This window comes from Aotus nancymaae, unplaced genomic scaffold (assembly GCF_030222135.1).
Source record: "Aotus nancymaae isolate 86718 unplaced genomic scaffold, 86718_ANA_hifiasm-v0.15.2.pri h1tg000029l, whole genome shotgun sequence".
In the NCBI taxonomy this organism is placed as follows: Eukaryota; Metazoa; Chordata; class Mammalia; order Primates; family Aotidae; genus Aotus; species Aotus nancymaae.
The window spans coordinates 85,381,586-85,404,588 of NW_026988442.1; the positions used below are offsets into that span (position 1 = coordinate 85,381,586).

The 23,003-nt window shown below is 33.7% G+C and overlaps 1 protein-coding gene across 3 annotated transcripts in view; it reads left to right on the forward strand.

Annotated features, from left to right (window-relative positions):
• Positions 1 to 23,003, forward strand: part of PTPN4 (protein tyrosine phosphatase non-receptor type 4) — a 220,490-nt gene that overhangs the window by 157,383 nt on the left and 40,104 nt on the right. For all 3 annotated transcript variants that reach the window (XM_064382839.1, XM_012468378.2, XM_012468381.2), the window contains 6 exons: positions 5,055 to 5,123; positions 11,179 to 11,304; positions 13,769 to 13,927; positions 20,075 to 20,234; positions 21,216 to 21,299; positions 21,390 to 21,446. In XM_064382839.1, coding sequence (XP_064238909.1) covers positions 5,055 to 5,123; positions 11,179 to 11,304; positions 13,769 to 13,927; positions 20,075 to 20,234; positions 21,216 to 21,299; positions 21,390 to 21,446 — 655 coding nt within the window. The remainder of the gene's footprint in view (positions 1 to 5,054; positions 5,124 to 11,178; positions 11,305 to 13,768; positions 13,928 to 20,074; positions 20,235 to 21,215; positions 21,300 to 21,389; positions 21,447 to 23,003) is intronic.

Here is a 23,003-nt window from a genome sequence, read left to right on the forward strand (position 1 = left end):
ACCTGAAGTCAGGAGTTCAAGACCAGCCTGGCCAACATGGCAAAACCCTGTCTCTACCCAAAAAAAAAAAAAAAAATTAGCCAGGCCTGGTGACAGGTGCCTGTAATCCCAGCTACTCAGGAGGCTGAGGCACAAGAATCACTTGAACCCAGAAGGTGGAGGTTGCAGTAAGCTGAGATCGCACCATTGCACTCCAACCTGGACAACAGAACAAGACTCCATCTCAGAAATAAAAAGAAAATAACCCTTGACCATTATGTGTTAAGATTAATTTATGTTATATGTTCATGAGAAAAATGTTTAGATAAGTCCCAGAAAAGATTTAACTGTAAACCTAAACATTTATAATTGCCTAATTTTTAATCTCAGTAAAAATAACAATATGAAGCTTAGTACAGGATATGTCACTTAAAATATATGACTCCATCCCCAGAAAAATTAGTAAAAGTAGCTCAAAAGTTAAGTAGTAACAATTAAACAGAGTTAGGACATTTTTAACCAAACAAAAGGCACAGGGAATTTCCTAAGTGGTTTGCTATCATGTTTAACTCCTTTATTCTGCCTTCCTAAGAGCAATTTTGAGCAAAGTAAGGTGACAGTACTCATAAATTTAAAAGTAAATAGTTGGAAGGAGAGAGTATCAGATCTATAATCAAAGTCTAGGAAAAAGCAAAGAGCCTTACCTACTGTTAATAAATCTCAGCAAGAAAAGAAGAAATCTCCAGGGCTTTATATGAAATGAGAACAGTACAACTGCTAAAGATATTCCTTCAGTGAATTTAATTTCTAATTGATTACCAGGGTAGTTATACAGGGACTACTCTTACCATCTGTTCGAATTCTTTTTTCTCCCCTTTGTCCTTGCAAATGTGACATAAACTCACATCATTTCATTTAGGTACAAAGAAATGAATAGGAAGCAGTAACCAGTCTTCAACTATAATTCAAGCAAGTTTCAGATAAGATGAGGAAAAAAACCAAGGAAGTTACCCAAACCATACCAAAGCAAACATAAAATTTACATATGGTGGCTTCAAATACAAAAGACCGTTAAAAAAAAAAAAACCTGTTTTGGGAGGAAATCATCACTGAAACAGAAGGAAATATGTACCATAAATATTAATAAAAGCAAGTTCAAGAACAATCTGATTTTTGAAAAAAAAAAAAAAAATCGGCAGGGAAGGGAGCAACACTGGCCGTTCAGTAGGCTGTTTCTGCCCTTGGGGGAAGATTGGCCAAGTAATGACAAATTTTACCTGTTTTCAGCAGAACTCAGATTAAAGATTATTAAATGGAAGCTGTACATTTTAGAAAGTTGAACAATTATTTTAACAGCTTTATTGAAGTATAATTGACACTTAAGAAATGATCATATTCAAAGTTTAAAATCTGATGTTAGTATGATGAATTACTTTGATTGCATTTCAAGTGTTAAGCCAACCCTACATTCCTAGGATAAACCCCACTTTGCCACGATATCCTTTATATATATTGTTTGATTTACCTTGCTAAATTTTGTTTAGGATTTTTACATATGTGTTTATGAGGGATAGATATATCTCTGTAGTTTTCTTTCTTATGATAACATTTTCAGATTTTATTGTGTCAGGGTCAAATTGGCCTCATTGAATGTGTTGAGAAAAGTTCCATTTTCTGGAACAGGCTGCATAGTAATAATATTTCCTTTTTAAATGTTTGATACAATTTGTAAATTAATTCATCTGGGCAGGAGTCTTATTTATAGGAAGGTTTTGAACACATTCAAATTTTTTAATAGATAAGGCAGTTAAGGTTTTGTCTTTCTTCCTGAGCAAGATTTGGTAGTTTGTGTCTGTCAGCAAATTTATCCATTTCTTCTAGGTTGAATTCATTGACATAGAGTTTATGATATTCCCCATTATGCTTTTTAATAGCTCCAGAATATGTAGTAATGTTGCTTCTCTAATTCTTGATACTGATAACTTGTATCTTCTCTGATTAATCTGCTAGTGGTTTATCAGTTTAATTAAATATTTTAAAATAATGTAGACCAGGCATAGTGGCCTGTAATCTTAGTGCTTTGGGAGACCAAGGTGGGAGAATTGTTTGAGGCCAGGAGTTCAAATCCAGTCTGGGCAATATAGGGAGACCCCCGTCTCTACCAAAAGTTTAAAAATAAGCTGGGGTTTTTGGCACACACCTATAGTCCTAACTACTCAGGAGGCTCAGGCAAGAGGATCACTTGAGACCAGGAGTTCAAGGTAACAGGATTATGATCAGGCCACTGCACTCCAGCCTAGGTGACAGAGCAAGACCCTGTCTCTAAACAAAAACAAACAATATGTATGCCAAATAAAACTTTTCTTCAGACTTATGTTACTTGTGGGCCATCCTTTGTCAACCAAGTCCTAAAGACAAAAACATGACCAAAAAATATTAAACATGGTCACATTGCCATTCAAGTCCAAAGTCAACAGATAGACATTACTCAGTATGCAAAAACTCAGAGAATATGACATCTCCAAGACCTTCCTGAAAACATTTATTTAGTAGCAAAAATTCAGCAAACCAGGAGATAAATCAGAATATCCAAAGAAGAATCCTGATTAAAAGCCCTGAAAATGAAGGTTAAATCCTCACTATAAGAACTAATTCTTGACAACTGTGAGAATTATAACTGCTGAATAAAATTAAAATGGCATAAACTTTGCCAAAGCAGAATAAATAATAATATAACTTTAAAAAATGAAGCAAGGGACTAGTGGGAGGAAATATTTGAATCCTTAAAGTTTGAAACAATTTTAGGTGTTAATACACCACTTCTTCAGGTTTTCTTAATCTTTTTTCCTTTTTTTTTAATCTTTTAGTTCAATGGAAACCAGTTTGATTTTCTTCATTAAAAGTGGCATATATGTCATAATTACATTTTAATAAAATTATCTGTGTATGTCTAGCCTTTTTAATGTTTATATACATGAATTTTAGAATGATTTCTACCTACTCATAATGGTGGTGATTTCTTTATGGGTACGACTGTGGCTAAAAACAATTTTTTTTGTTCTTACTATGTTTTTCTATATTTCTTGAATAACTTATAATAAGCATATATATAAACGATACTTTCTTACTGCTCAAAAGATAAGTCTCTTACTGTCAAAGATTAGTGTTCTGAAACTGGAACCGTTTTTCATTTTGTTGTAGTGACAATGCTAAACTCCTAATGTCTGTATTATGGACAATATGAAATATAAGACTTTCTCACATTAATTTTTTTTAAAAATTGTTTCTTTATTATGAAATTTAAGTTCTTATTCCAACCTTTTGAGTAATGGTGTCCCATTTGAATCTTCTTCACTGGAAAATTAATGTATTAGTCAGAGTTCAGTCAGGGAAACAGAAAGCCCTTTTGATATTTCAAACAAAAGCAGTTTAATTGAAGAAATTAGTTACATGGGTGTTGGAAATGCTGAAAAAACAAAAGAGAGTAAACACTGTTATGGGTAAACAAACAGGAAGAATGGGTAATGCTTAAAAATCAGATGCATGGGTCACTCCTGGGCTGGAGTCTACAAACCAACATCTGCTACTATACTGTTAGAGCCACTGTAGGAAAACTTTGTGGTTCCCTGACTGAACTCTGATTGATACATTAATTTTCCAGTGAAGAAAAGTCAGTCTATATCTTCCAGAGAAGTACTGCTTTAATCAAGGATGGGACCATCTACAGGATGCTCTTTCTTACTATGCCCTATCCCCATGACTATTAAAGCAGCTGCCAGCTGCCAACAGCTACCAGTTTCCTGCTCTGCCTTTCTCCACTTTCTAATCTTCCACCAATACCTTCTAAAAGCAGAACCTAAGGCAAAATAATCTAGAAAAGGGAGTTTATCATAGTCTCTGCAAAACATAGGGCACAGGACAGGATTGGGCCTATTGACAGCTTGCACATTAAAATTGTATATACATAATCACATATATTTATAGTTTTTAAAAATTAAGCTTTGCATTTATAGTCCTTAAGAACTTTAAAACATATCCAAAGGACTCTTTAATCATCAAAATGATTAGACGTCTTGTAAATGAGGTAGGAATGGGAGCATGAAAAATGTTACCTGGACACAGTACCATCCCTAATGAGTATGCACTAAATAAACTTTTTTTCCCTTCATAATGAGCAGTAGTGGAGAATACTGGAACTATTGTCATACTTAAAATGTTGAAATACTGTTTATTGACTGACAGATGGTACTGGGACTATCAGATCTATTACTTTCTCCACCAGTCTCTTTATGCACATATCCTTATCTCTGTTCCAAAGTATCCAGAGGATTAACATCATTATTCTAATGTGGAAATACAAAACAGTGATGAACTTTATTACCTCCCTCTTAGAGGAAATATTTTCTTAGGAAGTTTCAACTCAAAGTTTAAAAATCATGGTAATATTTCTCATTTTTCCATTAAAACCTCATAAAAGTGCCATTCAGTTTATAGTTATTGATATTTATCCATGGAAAATGGTCTTAAAATTGCTAGCTTAACTGTGGAACTGGCATTTGGCTGTTTTTATATGCGTTAGATATCTGTATTTGTAAATTGTTACATTCGATATGCCACAAATTTTTGTTCATTCGCAATTAAGTAATGAGAATGTCTCAAATAAATTCTCTGAGAACTTTTATTAAGAAATTTCATCTGGACCTCAGAGGAAGATCAGTTTCTCTCTTATAAACAATTTCCCTTAGATAAATCAGCTTCAAAACAAATCTCCTAGTGCCAAACCCCATCAATTTTCTGCTTAGTTCCTTCCTTTAAACAAAAATCTGAAGCTGTTTTGTGTCTGGACATGGAGGGAGTTGAACACATCTGTCTTCATTAATGGGAGAAATGTAACTAAGCTTCATTCATCCAGGTAGAATTGGAATGTCAATCCAGTCTTTTCATTATCTGCTTCCCTTTCTCTGCTAGGAATGTCTTGTCTCTTAGGAGATTATACTATAATCATGTTATGTGTTGTCATTTTATCTTATAATTCTCTTAAAGACTTTATTGTTGTGCATATTTATATATTTCAGTGGGAGAACTGAAGTCCAATCAGTTCAATATGGCAAAGAAAAGGCAAATAAAGACAGGGTATTTGCAAGGTAAGCCAATTCTGTTTCATTGTCTGAATTTTTTTAAAAAGATGGATTGAGTTTAAAAAGTTTTTCTAAATATTTTTTCTAAAGTTTTTCTAAATATTTCAAATTTTTGATTACAGAATTATCACGATTCTTTAACAATAAATTATGTTGAGGAAATGATAAAGTAGTTTGTCTAGTTTATTGATTCATTTTTTATATGAGCATTAATAGTGTGCCAGGCATTGCAGTTCTGAATAGGCTGATCAAATATTATGTTATTAATATAATATTTTGTTTGAGGTTGCTCTCCATTTTTAAAACATTTTTGAGAAATATAGTGACTTATTTCATGTTATGCCATTTCATTTCCATATTTATTTAAATTATATTGTTAAGAGATAAGTTGTTTATTTTTGTTTACCATTTATTGTCTTTATTTCTTCAGGGTCTATTATAGCCTTTTTTTCTTTTTACTTTTTTTTTAGTCTTTGTTCTGTCTCCCAGGCTGGAGTGCAATGGCACAATCTCGGCTCACTGCAACCTCTGCCTCTCTGCCTCTCGGGTTCAAGCAATTCTCCTGCCTCAGCCTCCCTAGTATATGGGATTACATGCGCATGCCACCATGCCTGTCTAATATTTTTGTGCTTTTAGTAGAGATGGGGTTTTGCCATGTCAGCCAGGCTGGTCTCTTGACCTCAGGTGATCCTCCCACCTCAGCCTCCCAAAATGCTGGGATTACAGGCATGAGCCACCAGGCCTGACCTAGCTAATTTGCTTTTTAACAAGTGAAATGACATGATAAGATTTATGTTGTAGAAAATAGTATTATAAGCAAGGATAGGGAATGAATTAGAAAGCAAAGCCTCAGTACCCAGAGACCAATTATAAGGTACTTGCAGTGATCCAAGTGAAAATAATGAAGGCCTGAACAAAAACATTGGTAATGGAATGGAAAATAAAAAAACAAATTTAAGGAACATTTTGTAAGCAAAACTACCAGAAATTGATGACCAACTGGATATAGGTGTGTTAAGAGACAGGCTTTTTTTTTTTTTTCAATGAAAATGACTTTGAGAGGCTAAGTCCTTTAATTAGTTATGTGCTTGGTATCTACTGCTATTAAGAGTCTTGAGTTTTAATAAAGAAAACTAAAGAAGTTTGCTTTTGATTTCACTTTGTTTAAATTTTGTTCTTCTTTATCTAAAAGTCCTTTCTGCTGTGTGTTTCCAGAGTAAAGGAGTTTTATATTGGTTTTTTTCTTCCTCTTTCCAAATGTGGAAATTGCTTTTTTCTCCTGGTATTATAAGTGATAGCTCATTGTGTTTAAAAACTCCAACAGTATCAAAGAACATAAAGAAAATTTATCATCCCAAGACAACTATTTAAAAAAATGTTGGTACTCAATTATTCAAGATTTTTCTGTGCATATACTTATAGAGATATTTATATATATGTGTATATTTGTTTCAAAATTGTTTTATACTATTTGTTGTTTGCATTTATCATTTAACATATCATGCACATTTTCTTTGGTGTTCAAAAATCTAGTCATTTATAATGGCAGTGAATCTTTTGACAGTTAAATCCTTTGATTACAAACTGTAAACTTAACTTTTAGGATTCCTCCCTTTACTCAGCCACATCCCTGCCTCCAGAGTAGTTGTTGCTAAGACTTTCTAAGGATGTCACAGTAATATGTGTGACATACAGCTTACATTTAGTAGCCTAATAAAGGAGGGAATAATATTTTATTACATTATGAATTAGCATTAATAGAAAAGCCATAAATGGTTAAGTTCATCTTTATTATAAAAATCAGGCCTGGTGCGGTGGCTCATGCCTCTAATCACAGCACTTCGAGAGGCCCAGGCGGGCGGATCATGAGGTCAAGAGATTGTGACCATCCTGGCCAACTTGGTGAAACCCCATCTCTACCAAAAATAGAAAAATTAGCTGGGCATGGTGGCATGTGCCTGTAGTCCCTGCTACTCGGGAAGCTGAGTCAGGAGAATCACTTGAACCTGGGAGGCGGAGGTTGCAGTGAGCCAAGATTGCACCACTACACTCCAGCCTGGTGACAGAGCAAGACTCCATCTAAAAAAACAAATCATATGCATGAGATAATATACTTTATTTATTTTCATTCTGTTGTGACTGATAAGAAAATTTGCGCTGTAGTATGAAGGAGTTGGACCAAATGGTGTCATGAGTTGTTTTCAAATAAAAAAATCCTGTACTTTAAACCTATGATAATGGAAAATCTTTACACCTAAATTACTTTGAATTCACTTATGGAAAATGAAATCTGAGTCAATGTATTTTTTTAAAAAAATACCAATAATATTTCTTAAAATATTTTTCTGATTCTCAGTGTTGTAACACCGTAACAGTATACTTAAAACTTTTTTATTCCTTTCTTAACAACATCTTCCTTCTTTCTTGACTTTTATAAAAAGTATAGAATATGTGATTTGATCTCTAGTTGTATGTAGTATATCCTAATATGAATACCAGATCATAGGTATATTTATATATTAAGTTAATATCACATATAAATGGTTTCTTTATGTGTTAATGTTTTAATATTTCTATCATATCAGATTTTAGAAATAAACAGTTACATCTGCATCTTAGTTGTTCATTTTCTATATTCATTATTAAAATGTATAGTTGTTTAATAGGTTATTTTATAAAACAAATAGCCATTATTCAGTGAATAGTAGAGCTAAAATTTCAGTATTTCAAAACTTCAAGCCTCAAATAACTCTCCTATTCCTTTTGTTTTTCTGGAATTGTGTGGGTCCTCTGAAATAATAAGGTATCAGCTATGATGAGGTTGTAATAGTACTGGGCTGTTTAATGATCATCTCTTTCTCTGAAAGACGAAGGTTTTCTGGGATTTTTTTCTAGTATGTTAGAATCTGATTGTAATGACTAGACATATGTCTTCCAAAATTCTCTAATGGTTTTAGTAATTATTATTTTATTAAAGTACCAGGGAATTCTAGAGTTCTTTTTTTGGGGGGCGGGTTTTAGTTGACAGTATGAATAGATAGAAAAGGCTCTTCTACCTAAAATGCAATTTAAAAAAAAAGAAAGAAAGAAAAGGCTCTTTCTTAAACTTTTCATGTGATAATAATTTTTTAGCAATAATTAAATGTTTTTTCTTTTTTCTGATTATCACCTCTTCGTGCTTGCCTTGGCAGCACATACACCGATTATCACCCCTTCAAATTGCTTTCACATTTTGCAGTTGTCATATAATATATCTAAGAAAAGAGAAAAACAATATTCTCATACAACAGAAAAGTGAGGTGCCCTGGACAGAAAAGAAGCTTACCACATCGCAAACACACTGATGCTGTGTGGTATTTTTTTCTCTGAAATTTCCACACTCAACAGGAAACATAGACAGCAAGCTTGAGTGGGTGGGTCTCTGAGGTTAAAACTGTTAATAAAATACAATACATGAAATTTGGTTTTAAATTCAAAGTGCTCAGCCATGTTTAGTCCATTAACAGCAATAAAGTGTTCTGATGCTTCAGACTAGGTAAGTGTGCTAGAATTTTTTATCTTCAAATGACTTTTTCCAGCTTTTAGAAAATGAAAGTTGTTAATCTACTGATTACAGTTGATGAACTTTCATACAACTTACATTTAGTAGTCTAATATATGAGGAAATAATAGTTTATTAAATTATTAATTAGCATTAATAGAAGAGCCATAAATGTTCATCTTTATTTTAAATATCAAATGCAAGAGATAATATACTTTATTTTCATTCTGTTGTGACTGATAAAATTTGCACTGCAATATGAGGGGATTGAACTAAATGATGTCATGAATTGTCTTCAACTTTAAAAAATCCTATAATTTCAACCTGTGATAATGGGAAATATTCACACCTAAATTACTTTGAATTCACTTTTGGAAAATGAAATCTGAGTCAGTGTATTCTTTTTTAAAACTAGTAACATTCTATGTCTTATAAAATGCCTACAAGCTTTTTGATTAAGGAAATGTCATTAGGCCAAACTAAAAATGTTTTGGCTATGGATTGCTGAAATGTTAGGACACTTGTGTCATTTAAATTTATAAGTAACTCAGATTTTTCATGGTTTAACAAAATTAATAGGCTAAAACATTGCCCTGAAAATTTAGATACTCATATATCATAAAATTCAGGTGGTAGGGAGAGACCTATGGATTATATTGTGCTAATAAATTTTTACATTTTAGATACAGAAACATAAGAAGCTTGTCTAATAGGAAGCCACATCTCAAATTCAGAGTTCTTATCATTATTTTAATGCTTCCTACTGTACACATAATAACAGTTTATTCAGTTCTCTTTGGTCAGTGTTAGTGTACATTTTAGTCCAACCTTGCTTTTTACACGTTTAACATACTGGAAAGGAAATTCCAGCAGATAGTGAAACTTCAAACTTCATGAGATCATTATGTATCAGAATTCTACTTTTACTAAGTTTTAATGTAATTACGTGAGTTAATATTGCATTTGCTTTATGCCTTCCTTGGTAATTGTTTTATTTTTTTTAGCCATAGAAAAGTATATATGTAGTACATGATGAGAGGAAAATATTCTAGTGAGCTAAAAAGCAAGTCCAATACTACCTGCAATTCTTTATCAATATAGGAAAATCTGAAAATAAATCTCAATTCACACAACAAAGGTCTATGATTCCTATTAACTATAACCAAAAATAGTCTTCATTTAAAAATTTTACTCTTAGGTGTTTCTACATAAATTTTTATGATCTGGTTTTCGTAGGAAGACAACAGGAGCTGTTTCATTTTTGTACATTGTGCTATAATGGAAAATATAATTTTTATATGCTTCAGTTCACTTCTGAAATATAAAACAAGATGATTTATTATATACTTTATATAAGTAGCTTAAATATTAGCCTTCACTTTAACTCTGCACTTCATAAAGCCAGGCATTTAAAGAGATAACATGTATTTTTCACTAATTTTTTCCATTATCTGAATTTGCATATAAAATAAACTTTATTTGTTAACTTCCTAAAATTCTAAGGGTTTATGATCTCTGCATAGATCAGTATCTTTTTATCTTAATCAATATCAGATCTCTCTTTTTTTTTTTTTTTTTCTGAGACAGGGTTTCACTCTTGTCACACAGAGACTGCTCACTGCAGTCTCAAATTCCTGGGCTCAAGTGATGCTCTGACTTCAGCCTCCCAAGTAGCTTGGATTACAGGCACCTGCCATCACACCCAGCTAATTTATTTTTTGTAGAGACAGAGTCCCCTTATGTTGCCCAGACTGGTCTCAAACTCCTAAGTTCAAGTGATCCTCCCACCTGGGCCTCCCAAAGTGCTGGGATTACAGCACTGAGCCACTTCACCCAGCCAAGATATTTTTTAAAACATCACTTAGTTTTCATCTTTATCGTTAGGATAACTGATAATATGTAGACTGGTAACAAAACATATCCTTCTACTCCTTACCACTAGACAGAATTGTTAACCATCCAAAATGGTTTTGGAAAAAAGGGAAAAATCCACTAACCTACTATGTATTAAAAATTTTTTAAATAGATAAATGTAATATGCATAATTATTTTTGTTCTGTCTTCACTGAGGCAGAGGATTGGGATTTAGATATGGAAGCATTCAGGAGATAATGTGCTAGGAATTATTTAATACATCCCAAGATAAGCTAGTGTTCCAGACACTCTGGAATAGAGGTAGGCAGTCTCTATCATATCAGTAACATCTGAGAAAACATTTGGTAGCAAACTCTTCCCTTTTTACCTTTTTCCTTCCTTTTCTTGTTTCTTCTGTTTTTCTCCTCTTTCTTATGCTCTATCCTACTCTTGGTAGCCTACCTTCCTTTATACTTCATATAAAGCAAATGTACTTTCTTAGGAAGTTATTTGGTAAATAACCTTTAAATGCATTAATTTCTTACTAGTAAACTCTTTATGTTGCTCATCTAGAACATAATCTATAAAAACAAATTCTAGGATTTGATTCATAGTTTGGAATATAAAAATAAAACTTTTAACGTATTATTTAATTTATTTCTGCAGATCCCCAAGTAAGCCATTGGCACGGAAATTAATGGATTGGGAAGTAGTAAGCAGAAATTCAATATCTGATGACAGGTTAGAAACACAAAGCCTTCCATCACGATCTCCACCTGGAACTCCTAATCAGTAAGTACAGGCCAAGATCAGGTGTGAATTTTGCTAATTTCTAATTATTGGCTGTGTATTTTTATTACCTGAAGATAAAAATATGTAAAAATTGAATTCTTTTGGTAAAATATGATTTTTGTTGCTCCAGAGCATTATTTTCTCTTTATCTGATGCTCATTGTGAAGTAACATGGTATAGACTTGAAGAATGAGAGTAGGGCATTGAATAAGGACCCCATTCTCACTTTCCTCAACAGTTGACTCTTGCAGTTAGAGTACCTGATAAATGAGGATCTGTTAGACTTAAAATCTCATATGGTTGTTGTTGACACACTCATTTTTCATGTGGATTCCCAGTAGAATTTCTAGGGGAATATATATTGTTTGAAAATGCTTTCCAAGTGATTGTGATTCTCTTACTTAAACCACTACCTCAACCATGACTATAGCATGTTCTGTGGCCTAGCAAAAGGGGTTTCCCATCATTCTCAGCAAACTGACACAAGAACTGAAAAATCAGACACCACATGTTCTCACTGATAGGCGGGTGTTGAACAATGAGAACACATAGACACAGAGAGGGGAGCATCACACACTGGGGTCTGTTTGCGGGGGCTAGGGACGGGAGAGTAGGGGGTGGAGAGGTTGGGGAGGGATAACATGGGGAGAGATGCCAGATATAGGTGACGGGGGAATGGAGACAGCAAACCACATTGCCATGTATGTACCTATGCAACAGTCCTGCATGTTCTGCACATGTACCCCAGAACCCAAAGTGCAATAAAATATATATGTAAAAAAAAAAAAGAAAAATGGGTTTCCTATAAGCTAAGCTTATAGGGATAAGCTTAGCTCTCCCTGAGCTAAAAAGCACTGTATGATTCAGTACTTACCATATATATATATACTTCAGTCTGACATTGCTCACAAAAGTTGTATGTTTTGGTGTAAATGATAATAAGATCATAAACTAGCTAAATGTACTAGCTAAAGATGTTGATTATCTTAATTTTATAGTATTACAAATGTTGGATGTAATTAAGATAGTGGTAAACAAATGTGTGCCACCATGTAACATACTTTGTTAACCCATAAGGTTCATTTATAAAATACTTGAATTTTGGTATGAAATATAGTATCTGAAGATATCTTTTTCATAAATGTTTTATGCACATTAATGTTTAATAAGTTTGCACAAAATTCTAAATGTGGCTTAGGTGTAATCCCAGCACTTTGAGAGGTCGAGGCATGCAGATTCCTTGAGGTCAGGAGTTCTGGACCAGCCTAGTCAACATTGCGAAACCCCATCTTTACAAGAACATACAAAAATTAGCTGAGCATGGTAGTGTGCACCTGTTGGGGGTAGAGGCAGGAATCACTTGAACCCAGGAGGCGGAGGTTGCAGTGAGTTGAGATCACACCACTGCACTTCAGCCTGGGCGACAGAGTGAGACCCTGTCCCAGAAGAAAAAAAAAAATCTAAAAGCTGTAGCATTGAATCAGCTGAAGAATAAAATTCTACCATATCAGAAGTAAAACATATACATAAACAGTTTGGTTCACAAAACTTTAATACTTACGTATTAAAGTTACTCCTAGAAAAAAAGGATTTAGTAATTTCTATCTTGCGAATTTCAGGTTGCTATATCATTTTTCCTTATAAATGATTGCATATATCCAAAGCCTCATTAATAGCAAGTTATAGAAAATGTAAGATATTTAAGCCGAAGTACTCAAGTAATTAATTAGCAGTAGCTCTGATTAAGTTTTCTGGTTAATGAAACAATTTTAGATATATTCTAAAAAGTTTTTTTAAAATTCTAAAGAGATAGCACAAGGTGGTGGATACGAGCATGAGCCCTGGAATCACTGTATGCTTAATCTCTGTTTCATTTTTCTCATCTACAAAATTATATTTATAATAGTGTCTTTCTTATACTATTGTTAGGAGGATTAAATGAAATGCTTAGAGCAATATCTGACACATAAGTACTGAAATATTGTAATTAAAAATTGTAATAATACTAATCTGTGTGTCTGTCAAGAGGATGGCAATATAGTATTCACTACCTACTCTTAGGATTCAAAGAAAGTCTCATAAATAAAAACATTTATAAGCATTAAAAAAGAATTCAGACTAGAATATATTTTTAAATCATTTATTCTAATCCCTTTATTTTATAAATGCTGAATAAGACAGAAATCATAGTGACTAACACCTAGAGACATTAAGGTACTTAGATAGAGATAGCAGATAATTTTATGGGTAGACTCCTTGGCAGATTGTTGACTGTAACTCAGATCACTGACTTCCTAATCTCTGTTCTCTCTGTTTATATCACACTGTTTTTTGAGTGATTGCTTAGTCAACATGGTTTCACTTAAAAACACATACCCACTTTCTGATGTAATCATTTATTTAAAAACTTGAAAATTTTGAATTAAAGCATATTTTTATTCAGTTTTTCTCCCTCTTTATTTAGTCGAAATTCTGCATTCACGCAGGAAGGAACTCGGTTACGACCATCTTCAGTTGGTCATTTGGTAGACCATATGGTTCATACTTCCCCAAGTGAAGTGTTTGTGAATCAGAGATCTCCGTCATCAACACAAGCTAATAGCATTGTTCTGGAATCATCACCGTAAGAGCTTTTTTTAATTTTGCTTCCTCATTCTATTTTCAAATGCTCCAAATTGCTTCATTTAAAATAATCTGGGAAATTACACAAGATTTTAGTTATGAAACTTTTCAAAATTTATATGTTTGCAGTTATGCTCATTTGCTCCTGAGGGTTCTTGTTGCCTCTCCCTCCTCCACCCAGTCAAATGTTATTTTGTTGACTTAGTTCTTCAGTTTTTAGTGCATAAACTCAGTTGTTTCTGCAGATAATGTAGCACTCTGGTTAAGAAGGAAGGTAGTGAAAGTAGAGCTTCCTAATATTTTTAAAGGAAAAGAATTGTAAAGATGAGTAAAAAGTGTTGAGAAAATTAAAATACAAGGTATGTAGTTAAGTAAGAAGATTTATGAATTGTTGAGAAGGAGAAATTGGTGTAAGATATAGTGAATGTGATCAGGGGTAAAGAATGGGTCCAAGAGTGGTAGGTAGAAGAGAGTACAGATGTGTGGTCATCTTTGTCCCTGGGTAGGGCAAACCAAGGAAGACTGGCTGAGCTATCAAAACAAGTAGCAGTTCAGCTTGCATGACATATATCTTGGTAAAACATTTTGATTGTGTGTATATATTATTAAAAGTGGAGAAATAAGACAGATACACACTGCACAATGATACCTGTGGGGAATTAGTTGTCAAGAAATAGGATTGATGGGAGATTTAATATCTTATTACTTTAAAAGTTGTAATTCTAAACGTTCTGGTTGATTTTTAATAATTATATATGTTCTAATTTGGAAACTTTAAAAAGGAGTAATTAAGGACACAACTGAAATATTGATTTGATTTTTTTAAATTGTATATTTTTCATGACATAAAAATGTACCATATGTAGGATTCACAGAAGCCTAATTATTACAAAGCAAAACCAATATAATTCTTGATGCCTAACCAAATTATCAATTTTTTAAAGGGCATTTTCCAAAGAAAGGCATATAAACATAATTGAATATTTCTACATGTAAATTTTATAGATTCACAAACCCCCAAATCACTTGCTGATAGGGTTTGGCTCTGTGTCTTCACCCAAATCTCACCTTGAATTGTAATCCCCATAATCTCCCTGTGTCAAGAGCAGGACCAGGTAAAGGTAGTTGAATCACGGGAGTGGTTTCTTCCATGCTGTTCTCATGATAATGCGTGAGTCTCACAAGATCTGATGGTTTTATAAGTGTCTGGTATTTCCCCTCCTTGCACTCATTCTTTCTCCTGCCACCCTGCCAGGAGGTACCTTCCACCGTGATTATAAATTTCCTGAGGCCTCCTCAGCCATGTGTAACTGTGAGTCAATTAAACCTCCTTTCTTTATAAATTACCCAGTCTCAGGTATTTCTTCATAGCAGCATGAGAATGGACTAATACATTTGCCATCTCAAAACACCTTTATTCTACTTTCCTGACTTGAGTGGAGAAGTAAGTTCAGGGTAGCTTGGAACTGTGAAGAGGTTTTGCTACTTCTCTCTCATGCACAAGAATTTAAAATGCTTGGAGTCTTCTCCTTGGACATGTATTTTATAAGGCTTATGTGTTTATATTCCATTTTGAATCTATAATACTGCATTTGACATTCAACCAGTCTTAACCTTAAGAATAATGAGAGCATGCTCAAAAGATAAGCTTAATAACTTATGTAGTTGCTTACAGTAAATTATACATAATAAATTATCTCACTGTTCTATTCAGGAGAACTCAGTAAAGTAGGAAAGATAGGTAATATCCATCTTACAGATGAGAAAGCCATGCTTAGAACACTTGTCCCAATTTGCAGAACAAAAACTCCAGGCTTTTTCTAGTAGAATCAGCCAGGAGAACTTTGTATCCCAAACAAGATGTTATAGATGTTCTTTGATTTACAATTTAGATACAATACTTTGCAACTTGGAACCCATAGATTTTAGTTTTTCTATTGTCCAACTGTGAAAATAATTCAAATGATATACTGGATTAAGCACAGAACATTTCAACATGTAATGAAATAGATATTTTTTCAGGTTTTTTCACATATTCTTTTTTTTAATTGTCAGATAAAATCATCTTACCAATACTTTATTTAAGCGAGTGCAGGCAGTTGCTTATACTGTTTAGAATAAAGTAATCGTTTATAGGCTAAGGATAAAGTAAAGGAGACCACAGTCTACAACAGAGTATGTGAATTGGATGGTTAAATTTATTAGGATACAAATTTCTAATGTCAGCAACAGAGAGCTGCGTTAACTGCAAAATAAGCTTTTTTCACTGCTGTTGTTGAAGAATTTATGAGGAAATTGAAAGCTGACTGGACTGAAATAAATTGTGTACATTTTTTCACACATCTTGATTGACGTTTCTGACAAACCTTTTGCTACTATGTGACAATATATTGCTCTGTTACCAGCATAGTACACTTGAACATAACATTTTTATTATTTGCCCTCCATTTAACATTTTCCAAAATGTCAAATTGCCAAGTGTGGTGGTGTGCCCCTGTTGTCCCAGCTTACTCAGGAGAATGAGGCAGAAGGATTGCTAGAGCCCAGGAGTTTGAGGATGTAGTGCTCCATGATGGCGCCTGTGGATAGTCACTGCCCCTCAGCCTGGACAATATAGCAAGAGTTCTAGGAGTTCTGTTGAGGCCTCAAATAGTGACAGGTAGGGGTGCTTATTAGCATTTATCTATTTTATAAATTGGATTCTGAGAAACTGATTCCACTGCTACAAAAAGTTTGGAAACCTCTGATTTAAAATAACATTCCTCCTTTTTGCAGTTATTTTCTTTGAGATACAACCATATATCATAGTGGTTACTAGCACAAGCTCTAGATTCAGACTAGGTTTAAAACGTGGTTCCACTACTTCTAATTAGGTGACCTTTGGTGAGTTATTTTATCTCATTAAGCCTCAGTTTCCTCACCGTTAAAAAAAAACAGGATAATAATAATATCTACCTCAAAGAGTTGTCGTAAGCATATAATAATTATATAGCTTTTTTTAGTTAAGCTCTTGGGATATATTCTGAAAACTTTTAATATATTATCAACAGTTTGTCTGGATATTTGAAGTATGAGAATCTGATTGAACACAGTGAGGAATTCTCCAGATTCTCAACTTGATTCTTACATCCCTAATCACAAGATACTTTAGGCAGAGTTCATGATCCACAGGTGGCTTTTTGTTTATTTGTTTGTTTGTTTGTTTAGGGATAGAGTCTTACTCTGTTGCCTAGGCTGGAGTGCAGTGCTGTAATCACGGCTCACTGTAGCCTTGACTTCCTGGGCTCAGGTAATCCTCCCACCTCAGCCTCTCAAGTAGCTGAGACTACAGGAACACAACACCATGCCCAGCTAATTTTTGTATTTCTTGTGGAGACAAGGTTGCACCATGTTGCCCAAGCTGGTCTTGAACTCCTGGGCTCAAGTGATCCACCTGCCTTAGCCTCCCAAAGTGTTGGGATTATGGGTGTGAGCCACTATGCCTGGCGATCCTCAAGTGTTAAATCCGTTTTCCTGAGCCATTCTTTCCTAGACTATTCCATTCTAGTCTTATCTAATGAATCCCCACAGCGTTGTCCATACCTCATCAATTTCTTTTGCTTAGTCTTCAAAGCTTTGCCTTTCCTCTACCCCTCTCAGCTACTGGCACTGATGATTTCCATCTACAACTCAGTTGTCCCCAATTCGCATTCCAGCCTTGATCAAGTCTAGGAATATACTATGAACTCTTCAAATACTAGGCTATTCTATGAGAAGGAAATAAAAAAAATAAATCAAAGAAGGTTTGAATAGAAGGAGATACCAAGCCATGGGGACCTAGAGAATGCACCATATTAGATGCTGTATTTATGACATCAAGACTAATTACAGATCCCTGTAGCTTCAGTATGCTACATTCATCTCTGGCTAAAGGTTCTATCACTTGCACTTGGGAGCTAAGGGCAGAGACCTTGAGTTTGGTTGAAACCAAGAATCTCAGGTCACTGGGAGGCTTATTCTGGAATAGATTCCTACTGATAAAATCACATGACATTGTCAGTTCTATTCTTATATATTAATCATATCTCTGACAGTTTACATGCACTTTTTATTTTTAAAGTGCCTTGTACACTAATTAGTAATCAACCTAAAATGGCATTTACTTTGAAACACTGTCATTATCAGAATAAAGTGGCCAAATGTCAAGAAGCCTGAATTTTGAATCAGAATTTTATCTGTATCTAATGTAATATAAATACAGTACATGTTGGGTTAAATGCCTATTGAAGATTAGAATAACAGTAGATGAGAAATGTTCTCTTGATGTACATCTTAGAAAATAAGAAGTTTGTTTTTTTCTTAAAGAGACAGGATCTCACTCTGTCTTCCAGGCTGGGGTATAGTGGCACAATTATAGCTCACCGCAGCCTCAAACTATGGTGCTTAAATGATCCTCCCATTTCAGCATCCTGAGTAGCTGGGACTACAGGTGCATACCACCATGCCTGGCTAATTAAAAAAATTTTTTTTTGTAGAGATGGTGTCTTACTATGTTGACCAGGCTGGAAAATAAGAGTTTTTAAAAGAGCTGTCATTTCTGGCACATTTGTATTAGTGTCTAACAAGAATGTAGTTTTTGTTTTCTAGTCTTATATTGGAATAAATTTTATGTTTCTGTGACAGATTCCTATGTACAGTTGTGCCTTTACCATTTTTTTAAAAATTCATGATTTTCAAGGGTTGTTCATTTTTCTTTTTAAAAAGTAACAAAAATAATCCCTTCAGGATTGCATTTGTTTTTCACTTTCCTAAATCAGATCTTTTCCAGCTCTCTTCTTTAAAGCCAGATGATTTCCTCCGCTTGTATGTCTCCAGTTACAACCCTCATCCCTACTTCTTTCTTTAGTTTATATTTCCCTACTTCTGTCTAAACTATCTGTTAGGAAATGCTGGCCTTCTTTGAAAATTATAGGTCTCTTCCTTGAGGGTACCAGCTGTTATTTCTCATAGGCCTGTGTTTCACTATGCTGCCTGGTCATTCTCCCAATTGCGTGATGTTTCTTCATTCTCTTATACTTGGCAGTTTTTTTGAGTGTGTGCACGCTTAGAAATACTATTGTGTTTAAGAATTGGCCTGTCTCCAGACCTTATAGCTTGGATGTTAGGTGTCTCGTCAGTCAACAGAAGAGTAGATATTAGGTGTAAAATGCATGCTTGAGTGCCACATCAGCAGCCATGTGGCTTGACACAGTAGCTGTCATCTCTCTTATACCTGTCCTAGGCAGTAAGACAGTAATTCTTTTATCAGATAATAACGCCAATAGTGGTCAGTGTTCTTATGAAGAACAATTTTCCCCTTACCTGTTTATTCTTTTACTTCTCCCAAATGCACAACTTCCATGGATTCATACTTCTTAAGACACAAGTTGAACCACAAATTTCCACTTTTGGCCTTGTGGAAAGCTCACAAGTAATGTTGTTATACACATTTCGGTTGTTAAAAGCCAGAATTTCTGCCCTGAAGTTACCTTTATCATATTTAGCTCTTTTTTGTCAATTCCTGTTGCCACAAATTGAGGCTTATGTTCTCTAATGTTAATTGGATTTTGTTTTCTCACCTTAAATCATATATTCTGACAATATCTCAACCAGTTTTGTCTCTGGTGATGATCTTAACACTCTTACTCAGATTTCTAATCCTTACCACGTCATAGAATTCATTACTTCCATGAATTGTATTTTATTTCTAAATAGAGTAGGCCAATCTCTTGAGTTATTTAGATGGGAATAGTTATTTTATCTGTGGAACTACCCAATTATCAGTTCTAGATTTTCTTGCCTGCCTTATTCCTGGCTACCCATGATGCCTCTGAAAACCTGAAAATTTTTTTTGAAAGGTGTTTACTATGTTATAGTAGATTAATAGATATCTTCACAGGAATATCTTTAAATATATTTTATTATATGATTGTTTACAAATTTGATAAAGTAGGAAATTAGATTTATTAATTCAAAATTAGGAAATTTTTTATTAAAAAAATGGCACTTCCAAATAAGCATAGTATTTAGAGCCTGTCTACTACTAGACATTGTAAATATGTGGATTGCTTGACCCTGACTTTTAAACACTAAGGTCTGAAACAACTTCCAACTTTGTTTTATTGTCTAGATCACAAGAGACCCCTGGAGATGGGAAGCCTCCAGCTTTACCACCCAAACAATCAAAGAAAAACAGTTGGAATCAAATTCATTATTCACATTCACAACAAGATCTAGAAGGTCATATTAATGAAACATTTGATATTCCATCTTCTCCTGAAAAACCCACTGTAAGTAGCTTCTTCAGATATTCTCATTTTTCTTCGAATTTTTAAAATCCTAAATGAAATTTCTTTTGTATTGTGGCATTTTTTAGTTGTAAGTTGTATTACACTACTTTCTCTTTCTCATATTCTTTGGTCATGAATTGTGCCATGATGTAACTTGATATAAGTTCTATAATTAGAAGTGATCATGGAGTGCACAGAGTATATAATTAAATAAGCTGTGGGTTAAGGGAAGAATCCTAGAAGAGATCATCTCTGATAAGAACTAATAAGATTCTTTCCTTCCAAGAGCAGGCATAGAACATACTGAATGAAAGAAGCCTGTGACAAATAGCCATGTGTTGTGTGATTTCATATATGTGAAATGTCCAAAACAGATCTATCAAGAAACAGTAAATAGATTCATGGTTGACTAGGCTTTGGAGGATGTCAGGTGGGGAAATGGGGAATGACTGCTAATGGATACAAGATTTCTATTGGAGTTGATGAAAATATTCTAAAATTAGATAATAGTGATGTTTGTACACCTCTGTGACAAGAGTAAAAATTATGGAAATACACACTTTAAATAGGTGAAGTGTATGATACATGAATTATATCTCAATAAAGCTGTTTTTTAAAATCACATATATCAAGCAACAGAGGAAGTATCATTTGAATTCATGTAATACTTATGAGCACTTGCTGTGTACTCATATGTATGAACCTGGCCTGCTATGAGCCAGGTTCTACAGATAATAGCAATTAATACAGACATGGGCCCTGTTCCTCTTGTCACTTTAATAGTCTAGCATGTGGTGGCAAGAATGCATGAGAGAATGTATCTGGTTGGGCTAACTGCAAGTTATTAGTCAAAGAAATTTATTCTCCTGAACTAAAATTTTTATTAGAATTATGATTTTTTGCAAACTGTAGTTACAAAAAGTATGAAGGATAGATTTTAAGTGAACAAGATTACAAGTTACTTAATTTTGTCTTTTTAAGCCTAATGGTGGTATTCCACATGATAATCTTGTCCTAATCAAAATGAAACCTGATGAAAATGGAAGGTTTGGATTCAATGTAAAGGTAATCTGGAATTTATTTTATACTCAGTTTTTAAATTAAGATGTTCTTATTTTGGTAATATTTGACTAACATTTGACTTACTTTTTTAAGGGAGGATATGATCAGAAGATGCCTGTGATTGTGTCTCGAGTAGCACCAGGAACACCTGTAAGTTATCCAGATTTTTCAAATAAATCCTGTTGTCAAGAATATATACCATTTTATAATTGTTATTAGTTTAAATAAAGGAAATAATTTCATTTATTTTATTTATCAAGTGTCAGTTGTTGGCTGAACCTCTTTAAGTTGCTGGGAAATTAGTTTTTACTTTTTCTATAAGTTTTTTAAATCCCTGTTTTTATAAAGAAGCTATTTATGACCTTCAGTGCTTCTAAAGCATTAACAAATTCTATCAAAATAACCCTCTTAAACAACAAAATATAGACAGATATAGTTTTGTGGTGGTTTTTGTTTGCTTGTTTATATTTTATTAGAGTAGTTTAAGTACATTATACTTGTCTACGCACTCCTTTAAAATTTTACTTCAAATGGAAATGATACAATAAAGACAATTTAAAAATTTTTTAAATATGAACATTCTAAACAAAAGTAAAGAAAACATATATATCCATTATGATGAATCTCCTGTTACTCATCATTCCGCTTGCACAATCATGAACTTTCTGTTAATCATAGGACAATTCTTAATTAGCTGTAGGTACGTCATCTTTATTATTGTTTTATATAGCAAATACTGCTTTCAAATTCCCATTTTTGTTGCCTACTCTGTTTACTTAGCTGTTTCTTACCTAAATGATCTTCAAGCACCCTTTATCATTTAATTTCTCTCTGTCCTAGGAAAGGCATGAACCAGCAGCCTGAGAGAAAGAGGCCAGCTATGTTTTTTTTGGTGCTTTGCAGCAACCTTAAAGTTGGTTTGAAAATTACAATTGAGATTGATCAAGGATATCATGATATGTGGTTTTGGTTCTAGTTTTTAAGGACCTTGTTTTTTTTGCAAAAATGACAGGATACTCATGGAATACCCCTGGCATGAGCATAAACACAAAATAGCTTATTTAAATATAAATACATCCGATAGCTATAGAGGTATCACACAAAACTAAAGAGCACAGATGCAATCTACCTCTACAAAGAACTTTAAAAATCATCTAGACTTTCTGCTTTTCATCTGTTTCTTTTTATGTGATTGTTTGATTCCTCTCTTTCAGTGCAAATGAATTTGTACACTGAATCAGCCTATCTCTCAGACCACTCCAGATAAACACTCCAGTCTAAGTAAAAACAATGTACTTAGTAGCAGCTTCAAGCAAAGTTTTGTAAGACAACTAACACACACACACACACACACACACCAGATTGTAACTCCTAAGTCTCCACTAAATAGAAATTGTATAACTACCTACTGCTGTTGTGATCCTCAATCCACCACAGTGACTTCTCAGTCTAAATTATAAACTCTTGGGAGGTAAACCCTTAATAGAGTCAGTGTGGATCATGTTTCCTCATTTGAAAAATGTCCATTGTGGTTGGGGAACAAGACCAGGGATATTATGTATAAAATGACTCCTGGGAACATACTATTAATATGTATGTAAAAGATGGGGACAAAGATGGTAGAGATAATCCAAAATTGTTTTATATACATTTGATGGGAAATATGAATATGATTGGGACAGCAGATGAAGGGATGAAGGATTGATG